We start from the raw sequence: 9298 nt of genomic DNA, 5'->3' as shown, positions 1-9298 counted from the left end.
TGAACGAATGAATGAATCTGGTTTGCCACCACTCTTGGGCAGGCTGTCGCTCCTCACTGACTGTCCCGGCAGCCCCCCACCCCGTGGTCTCCTTTGACCTGCCCCCTACCCGCTTCTGACCCATCCTTCGCCTTTCCTCAGCCCTGCTCCCTCCCACCAGGCGCCCGGAACCTTCACAAGGCTGCCCTTCCTGCTTGAAAGGCCTGACCCTCGCTACTCTTTGCTCTATTCTCTGCCTGGTAGATTGCTTCCTGTGCTCTGCCGTCCTCTGGGAAGCTGTCCCTGAGCATCGCCCCACCCCCTTGCTCTTTCCACAGGGTCCTTGTGCGCAGGTGCACGGATACCCATACTGCCTGTCTGCTGCCGTCTGCATGGCAGACTCCAGCCGTACTCCCAACAAACAGCCCCCTCGCCATCCTTCTGGCCTCCACGAGTGCCCACTGGCCATGGGGTTCACTCTCAGGAGGACGGATGCACACATGAGGCCATGTGGGCCCTGGAAGTGGACTTGGTGGTCTGGGGAGGAAATTCCAGAATCTGGTACCCAAGAGTGTGCTCTAGAAGGGAGTTGTGGGCTCCAGGGGGGCACATCCCCATGCTCTGTGGATTTGTAGCCCTGAGGGGAGGGGGACGACCCTGGGGAATTGGTGCATCCAAGGGTAGTACTGAGTCTCCTGTGGCCACTTGCAGAGTGTCATTTGCTTTGTTTTGTAAAGAAGTAAAGTGGTGCCCTAGTGGCCATGTGTGACAGTGAGTCTTCCTTAAAGGGGATGTTTAGGAGGGAAACATCCATCTATTTTTCTTAGGTCGGGCCATTTCTTTTCTCTCTGCAAGGCTGTTCACCAAGGCCAAGGGTTTGGTCTGGACAGAAGGGTCATTTTTGTTCCCTCCATCTGTCCAGCTGTACTCTCAGTATCTAGAGGCCAAGGGTTTGGGCCTAAGGGGTGAGGGCTGGGGAAGGAGTGTCTGGGTGGGTGAACCCACATCCTCAGAGGAATGAGACCCACTGTGGGTGGACATGTGTAGGGCTGGCCGCTCTGCTTCCCCTACAAAGGGATTATCATTATTAAAGGACAGGCTGAACTAGGAGAAGGATTAATTCACCAGAAGCCAATGGCAGGCGATTGGCAGCCCCCTACATACATTTTGAACAGCTTCCCCAAGGCTGAGCCCTGTTCCCTACCCGGACCAGGAGCTGAAGGCAGATGAGGGATTACAAAGGAGGCCAAGACATAGTTTCCTTTAAAAGGTTTTCATTTATTAGTCTTTTCTGAAGCAGTTAATTCTCTTTTCTTATTTAAAAAAAAATGTGTGTTTCACTCAGAGTTATACCAAAGTGATTAAAATGAATCTTCTACTGGGGATGTAGCTCCCCAGATCAGAAAAAAAAAAAAAAAAAGTTTTTTTTTTTTCCCATAAACCACAAAAATAAAACCAAAGGAGAACAGCAACAATCAAAAATAATCCCCAAACATCCAGGACAAAAAATAAAATATTTATTGATCTATCACAGCGAGACACAAAGAGATGGGTGGGGCAGGGGGGGAAATGCTTTGAAGTACAGTGGCTCCAGGCGGGGGACCGGGGATACAGTACTGCGTGGGGGGAGACCCAGTTTGGGGGGGAGATTCCTGCTGCCCCAGTCGGGACAGCTCCTCACAACCTGGGCTCGGGGCCCCTACGTAGGGGTGTGTGTGGTGGGGCAGAGGCAGGGCACAGGCTGCCATGACAGGTTCATCGAGTTGATGGTAGGGGCGCCCAGCCAGCTAGCGGTGCCGGGCAGCCAAATGGGGACCAGGACGGATGGACGGATGGGCATATGGGCGGATGAATTCCACAAGAGCAAGAGGGCTATTCCCAATGGGGGGAATCTTCCGACCTGAAGGTGCCCCAGACATGGGGAATAGCGATTGGTAGGGGAGAGGGGGCCAAGGGGGCCAAGAGATGTGTGACCGAATCCAGCTTGAGGGTTTCGATGCTTGGGTACCAACTGGACTGCAGCCAGAGGTGGGTCCTGGTGGGCAGCGGGAGGTGAGACTGCCCAGGAAGTGTCTGCACCATCTTCAGAGGAGCCCCAGGGAGGGGGTTCCCTGAGGGGCTGCCCTTCCCTCCTCCCTCCCCGCAGGGAGAATGAGAGCACCAGTACGTAGCACCAAGTTCCCCTGGAGATGGAGTGTGTGGAGGGAGAGCTCCTGGGTGGGAAGGGGGTGGGGGCAGGGGCCAAGCCCACCCACCCCTTGCCTCTGAAGGAGGGGGCTTCCAGGAGCCCACTTGGCCACCACTCTCTTGTTTCCTTGCCCTGTGGATTTCCAAGGCCACCCTGCCTGCCCTGTTCCCTCCTGGGGTGGGAACTTAGGAGGGGGCATGGGATGGGGGGGGTCACAAAGGGTTTACATTCTCCACCAAGCAGTAGCACCAACGTTGATGAGGTCGTGAGTCAGGGGTCCTGGGAAGCTCACTTTCTCTTCCGGCCACAGGATTTCCCCAGGCAGGCCCCACCTGGGTGCGGGGCGGCACACGCAAGCGTCAGTCTTGGTTGCTTCTCAAGCCCTTGCCCACCCCACCCCACCCAACTCCAAGCTGCTCTTAACACCCACATCATCACAGCGGGGAACAGAGGCTCCAAGAAGCCACGGGAAGCCTGGACACGACCCCAGGCCACTCTCTGAGCTCTTCGGCTGTACAAACTCCCACTGGGCAGGTGGGTGGTCGCAGGACCCCTGCCCTCTCGGGCGGAGGGTCTGATTGGTTAACCTTATTTCAAATGATCAAGGCGCCGAAGTCTGGTAGTAGGGCCTGGGGTAGCGCCTACCCCTGGGGGAGCTGGATGTGGCTCCTTACTGCCACCTGGTGGCAGCGAGCACCATCTTTCTCTCTCTCTCTGTGAAGCTTACCGAGGGTGTTTGTTGGGAAAGAAAGCCAACAAAAAGAAAGCTTGTGTGACAGGGCCATAGGCACCAGCTGGTGCCTGACTGAGAGCTGGGCGTCCTGGACGAGGTCAGGCTGCTCTTGCCTCTGCCTCTCCCTGCCCTGGCCTGGGCTGTCTCATCTGCTCAGTGGGAAGCAGGTGGCGGGGGGTGGGGGGGGTGGGGGGAAGAGGATCCGCAGCCTGAGCTGGGCACAGGAGCAGAGCTGGGGCTTCTCTGGGTCTCTTTTGGGCATCTTTGGGAGATGCCTGGGGGGTGGTGATCAGACCCCACCCCACACACTGCCAGAGACACATCTGCATCTTGGAGCAAGGGTGTGGCTCTGGGCCGCCTCTGCCCACCCTGCCGGGTCCACCCCTCCGATCCCCTGACTCCGGGGCTCCCTTTGTTGTCGCCTCCATCCTCTCTCTCCTTCTCTGCCCCTCCCATCCCCTCGCTCCTCCCGCAGGGACGAGTGTGGGTACCAGGGAGGGAGGGGCGGCCAGGCCTGGCCTGGATGAGCCTGGAGGGTCCTGGGCCCAGTCTCAGCTCTGCGTGTCCGTGTCGCAGGTAGAAGAAGGTGTGGGTAAGGTGTCCAGCTCTGCCCCAGCCTCCCCACTCCCTGCCAGGCCTCATCTGACGTGCTGCCCTCTCTCCCAGGCTGATGGGCCCCATCACTCCGCCTCTGCCCGACACCCACCCCCTCACCCCCCGCCCACTTCCAGGGGCTGAGTCTCTACTCACCTGGGTATCCCAGGGCTCCCAGGGCCCCTCCGTAGAGCTTGGGAGGTTTGCCTGTGGAGGGAACGCGGGGATTGGGGAGGAGGCCAGGCCTTCCCTCCTCTCCCAGACACCGCCTCCCCCCGCCCCTCCACGCGCCTCCATCTTGTAGCAGCGGGTTCCAAAGGCCTCTCTGACTCTGGCCCGACCCTCCTGTCCAACCTTGCTCCTTGCAGATGGCCTGCTGCCTGTGGAGGACTGAGCAGCTCTGCGGCGCCTTCTCGCACCACAGTCAGACCCTGGCCACGCTTCCCAGGGGCAGCCTTACCCCCACTGACAGGCTCCAGGCTCAGCCTCCCTGACCACCTGCTTGAACAGGCCTTGTTCTTCCCCTACAGTTTATTTCCTTTTCTATGGGACCTTGTCAACCTCTCTGGTTAGACCCTAAGACCCGGGCTGACGCAGGTCCCTGTCTCACTCCTGGTGCCCAGTCGAGTGCCTGGCTGGGAGCCCCAGGAATCGGGGTCCCCCTATCCCCACATCCCAGGGCTGACTTCAGCTTCTGTGATTCCCCGTGGGGCTCCCTCGGGTCCCCCACGCCAGAGGACCAGCCCAGGGCCATGGCTGCACTAGCCGCTCCCTCAGCAGGATCGACCCCCGCCCTGCGAAGGAGCTTAGGGCCCTGCTTGAAATGGGGCCCCTTGTTCTTATGATAGACTCACCACCAACTCCCAGGCCCCCGGCTCCGCCACCTACAAGGCAAGGAGAGGGGTTGTGAGTGTGCCCACCTCTGGGGTGCCCACCAAGCCCTCCCGGGCAGCCTGGGCTTCATCTGAGAGGGGCCAAGTTCTGGGCTTGGCTGTTGGAAGCCCTTGGCTCTGCCTCTACCAGTGACTGTGTGACCTTGAACGTGTCCCTGGCACTCTCTGAACCTCAGTTTGCCTCATATGAACGTGGCGTGTTGGAAGAGCTGATGCTCCCTGGCCTGGCACGGGAGGGAGAGGAGAAGGGGAAACCCAACTCTGTGCAATCTGAGGGCCTGGGGTACCCTTTGGGTCCTGGCTCAGCCCTTCTGAGCAGGAGATGAACCAGGGAAGGAGGAAGGATGGGGCCCAGGGCAGGGGAGCCTGGTCATACCTGGGAAAATAGGAGACAGTCCGAAGCCAGGCCTTGCTGCAACACCTGCAGGAGGGGTTTGGGGTTGGTGGGGGGCAGGGCCCACCCCAGCCTTGCCACCTATTGCCTCTCTGACTAGGACCACCTCCTCCCACTGCCCCCTCCCCACTGCCAAAGCAGCTTTCTTAACACAGCTGGTCCCCTCCTGGCATCCTGGGATGCAGCTCCATAGCCTCAGCTCATCCGCCTGGTGTCTGAGGCACATGTGTCCACCTGACCCTGAGGCCTGCCCCTCTGCCCAGGATGCCTCCTTTTCTGGACTGTCCCCTCCACCCTCTCTCTGTGTCCCTGTGCCAGATGCAGCTTCAGAGTCCCAGCTGCTAGGCAGCCAGGCCTCCTCCAGGGCTGGGCAGAGCTGAGGATTTCACAGCAGAGGTGGTCCCTACCTCCAATTGGGAATGGCCTGGCGGCGCCTAGGAAACCTCCAAGGCCAGCGGCACCTGAGAAGAGGGCAGATGGGGGTGAGGACGAGCCACAGTTTAAGGGACCCTGAGCATCCCCTCTGGGGTCTGGGATCAGGGATCTCCTGGATGGGCCTTCAGGGATATTGTGAGCAGGACTGAGGCCTGCACCGGGGCGGGGACAGGGCAGTGGGGGTGGGGTATAAGCAGCCTGCAGGCCTGGGCAGGGGGAGGCATCGGGAGCAACTCACCATATTTGGCTGCTTTAGCAGCTGCAGCGGGGGACACACCTGGGGAGATGGGGCGCATGAGGGCTCAGGAATATTTCCTCCCTCCCCAAGTCATGTCCTCCTCCTGACCTGCTCACCGACCTGCCATCAGCCTACTGACTCATCCTTCCACCATCCCTCCACCCCACCTTCATCTGTCCATCTTTCCAGAAGTCTTTATTAAGCTCCTACTGTGTGGCCAGTCTTGTGGAGTACACGGGGTAAGGGACTTCAGGCCAGGTCAGGTAGGGAGACACAATGATGACCCAAGAGAGACAGAAATGTTAACATAAGGTCCACCATGATGGCAGAGACTTTGGGAAAGTAATTTCCCTCCAAGCTTTGCTTTTCTTCTCTGGAAAGTGGGCATAACCATCACTATCCTAATGAACTCCCACTTGAGGTAGTTGGGTGAATTGAAAGAGAGGGAGAGGACTGGGACACCCAACTGCAAGGGGCAGCCTTCACCAAGCTTGCTCAGGCTCCTGCAAATGCTGCAGGAGCCCAGAGAAGGGGACGGCCATGCACTCACTGATTCCAGAGTACCCCTTACCTCCAAGGACCCCAGCCCCTGGGACAACTCCAAGCCCTCCAACTCCAAGTCCTCCGACTCCGAGCCCACCGACTCCCCCCAGCCCTGAGGAGAGAGCTGTACATTAATCCCCGCAAGTGAGAGCAGCTGGTCTGTCCGCGGTGGGGTGCGGAGATCATCCCAGGACCCAGGTGGAGCCTGAGCCCCCAGGACCTTGGAGGGCTAGTGGGGCCAGTAGGTGGGCCGGGCCCTGGGAGACGATGCCCCTGAGGGCCTCAGGGACAGGTCAGGGAATATGCGCTCCACAGTGCGTGGTCAGAACCCCTCCCCTCCCGTCAAATCCTAGAAACCTGGCGGCAGCCCCCGCCTCAAGCCTGTGCTCACCAAATTGGGCGGCTTTGGCAGCAGCTTTGGCGGCAGCAGCCACAGCATCAGGTCCGACTCCTGGGGACACAGAGGGGGCTCAGGGAGGGACTCTCCATGGGTCAGTCTCCCTCAATGACCAGCCTGTCCTGGGGTTTCAACTCACCTGCCACACCACCTGGGACACCGGCTCCGCCAAGATCTCCAACCTCTCCAAGGGCCCCGACCCCTCCTGCTCCTGTGGAGAGAGGACAAAAAGTCAATCCTCCCTGTTCTGAAGGACGGGGTCTCCCGGCCCCAGGGCTACTAGGCAAGTAGACAGGTGGCTGAGGCCATGTGACCTAGTGGAAGGAGTATTGGACAGAAGTCCATAACCAGACACCTGGGTCTGAGGTCCGGTTCTGCCCTGACCCATTGGGCAAGGGCACACTCCTTGAGCCTCAGCCTGCCTGTCTCCTCTCCTTCCTCCCGGGCTGGTGCTGGGACCTGAAGGTGGTCACAGTGGTGGCTGTGGCCACAGGCTGCCAAGGGTGGAGGACTAGTCTCAGGTTCTGACAGCCCTGGGCTTGAATCTGGTTTCTCCACTCATCATAGCTGTCACCTCTCTGAGCCGCAGAGTTGCGTCTCTATAAAAGAGATGATGATCCTTACTCCTGCTCACCTATAGGTATTTGAAGAGTGAAAGGACCTCTGAGTGTGAACCACTGTCCAGTACAGAGCTGCCAGGAGCAGCAGCAGCAGGAGTTATAGCTAGCGCTTCAGGGGGACACTCATGGTCCGTGTGTCACACTTATCAGACTGCTCCGAGCAGCAGGAAATGTAGGTACTATTAGCCCCATTTTGCAGATGAGAAAACTGAGGCACAGCAGTGGTTAAGCAATGTGTTCAAGGTTTCATGGGCAGGAAATGACTTCAGAGCCAGAGCCCTTAACTGCTCTGTTTCCCTGGCAATGGCTGCCGAACTCAGGCCAGCAGAGCTGGTGGGTCATCAGGCCCGCCGTGGGTGGGGGCTGAGGAAGCTGGGATTTTCCGAGGTGGAAACTGGCCCCACGTGGACCGGCCAGGCCTGGTTGGCAGTTCCCTGGCGGAGGCCCCAGCCCAGATCCCAGGAGGCCTGGAATGCAGGGGGACATAGACAGTGTGGATCTGGCCAGGCGGGGCTGCCCGAGTGCCAAGTGTGGGGGGAGGGCAGGTCTGCCACGTCCTTGTGGCTCGTGGCGGGCACAGTCATGCTGATGGGGAGGCGGGGGCCCAGATGAGGAGTCCTGGCTTTGCTGGGACAGCAGCCCTGGCCCCTCCCTGGCCTTGGGCCCCATGAAACTGTCAGGGCCTGAGGGGTCTTAGGGACCATGGTCCTCACCAAAGTGAAACTGCCCCCAGGGGGGCTGGAAATGTGAAGGGCGGTTTTGGTTGTCCTGGGGCTGGAGCCATGCTAGGCATTTAGTGGGCAGGAGCCAGAGTCTGCTGAACCATCATTAATGCTTCCTAGAAACTGCCTTTTTCCATCCTGACCATCCCAGCCCTGCGCTGTAGGCTCCAGGCATTGGGCCCTGGCCCAGGGAGAGGGGAGCTGGGTGACCAGGTGCTATCAGGGATGGTGTGTGGGGTGCACTCACCATACTTGGCAGCTTTAGCTGCGGCCAGGGCTCCAGGTACTGCGGAAAAGGGCAAAAGGAAAAGTGGGGTGGTCAGCAGCTGAGCTCTGTGCCTGGGGATTCTGCTTCCTCCAGGGAGCCCTCCTTGACTTCCTCAGCCTTCTTTGCTTCTCTCAAAGCCCTGAAGCTGTGGCTCTGCAGCCAGGAGCTCACCCAGCCAAGTACAGAGCTTCAGTGTCTAACTGTGCCTCTACCAGTCTGATCTGGGGGCGCTTGAGGGCTCAACTGTGCCTCCTCCTTCCATCTGTCCCCTCCCGTCTCCTCTAGGCCCGGCATGGTCTGCCTGAGGCTGGACATAGAGCAGGCTCAGTAACTAGTAGATGAAGAGCTAGAGTTCCTAGTGGCCCCCTTGCCACAGCACACTGCTGAAGGGGAGCCGGGCTAGCCCACCCACACCACTGACCCCGGGGACCTCCAGCCTCCTTCCTTGGATGGTGGGCTTCTTCTCAGTTTGGAGCCCTGGCACCCTTCCACTGAGGAGACAGAAACTCTGAAATCTGGCAGAAGAGGACCCTTCGCCTGGCCTGCCCGCATCTGTTACCCCAGTTGTCTCTAACTGCTCAGGAGAACCTAATGGGGAATTTATTGCACACCTCTGAGTGGAGGGGACGTGCTGGGAGGAGAGGTCTCCCTCCTCTGAGGTCAGGGGCGTTTCTGTTCAGCACCTAGAAGGCCCCTCACCTGCACCTGCCCCAAATCCAGGAACACCAACACCAACTCCAAGTCCAGGAACTCCAACACCGGCTCCAAATCCGGGAACGCCGGCAGGAAGCCCAGCGGCAGCCCCTGGGGGAGATGGGGAGTGGGGTGGCGGCAGCAGGCAGGGAACAGGCCCTTTTGGGGGTGTCCGGCTCAGGGAGCTGAGTCAGGCCCCAAGGAAGGGGCCCAGACCCCCTTAATTTGCCCTCTGCGCTGGCACCAGAATGGTCCTCCTAAAACTCTCATTGACCACCAAGTCCAGCCCTTCCCCAGGCTGGCATTCAGGGAGACACACTCTGGACACCACTGCCCTTTTCAGCCTAACCTCCTGTTCCTCCCTTTTGGATGAACTCATTTGATTCTCCTAACAAGCCTCTGTGACAGGTGCCATCGGTACCCACACGGGAGGACAGGAAACTCAGAGGTCACTCAGCTAGTGTGTGGCTCAGGACTCGAACCCGGGTCTCCCTCAGGCCAAATCTGCACTTCCAATCCCTCTGTCTGCCGCCTTGGGGGCCTCACGAGGCTGCAGGGTGGGCCTGAGATATGGCATGTCCTGGGGTCCAGTTTAGGCTTG

At 59.4% G+C, this 9298-nt stretch overlaps 1 protein-coding gene across 2 annotated transcripts in view; it reads right to left on the bottom strand.

Moving 5' to 3' along the window:
* Positions 1-1474: 1474 nt before the first annotated feature.
* Positions 1475-9298, bottom strand: part of ELN (elastin) — a 32511-nt gene continuing 24687 nt past the window's right edge. For both annotated transcript variants that reach the window (XM_081255918.1, XM_081255917.1), the window contains exons 25-35: positions 8704-8808; positions 7984-8022; positions 6534-6605; positions 6389-6448; positions 6026-6109; positions 5455-5493; positions 5189-5242; positions 4764-4808; positions 4349-4378; positions 3651-3701; positions 1475-2499 (exon numbers count right to left, since the gene is read on the bottom strand). In XM_081255918.1, the coding sequence (XP_081112044.1) occupies positions 2456-2499; positions 3651-3701; positions 4349-4378; positions 4764-4808; positions 5189-5242; positions 5455-5493; positions 6026-6109; positions 6389-6448; positions 6534-6605; positions 7984-8022; positions 8704-8808 (623 nt within the window). In that variant the 3' untranslated portion in view covers positions 1475-2455. The remainder of the gene's footprint in view (positions 2500-3650; positions 3702-4348; positions 4379-4763; positions 4809-5188; positions 5243-5454; positions 5494-6025; positions 6110-6388; positions 6449-6533; positions 6606-7983; positions 8023-8703; positions 8809-9298) is intronic.

This window comes from Mesoplodon bidens, assembly GCF_964165515.1.
Source record: "Mesoplodon bidens genome assembly, chromosome: 15".
NCBI classification, from domain to species: domain Eukaryota; kingdom Metazoa; phylum Chordata; class Mammalia; order Artiodactyla; family Ziphiidae; genus Mesoplodon; species Mesoplodon bidens.
The sequence above is the reverse complement of the archived record's forward strand: the minus strand, read 5'-3'. Positions and strand labels throughout refer to the sequence as shown.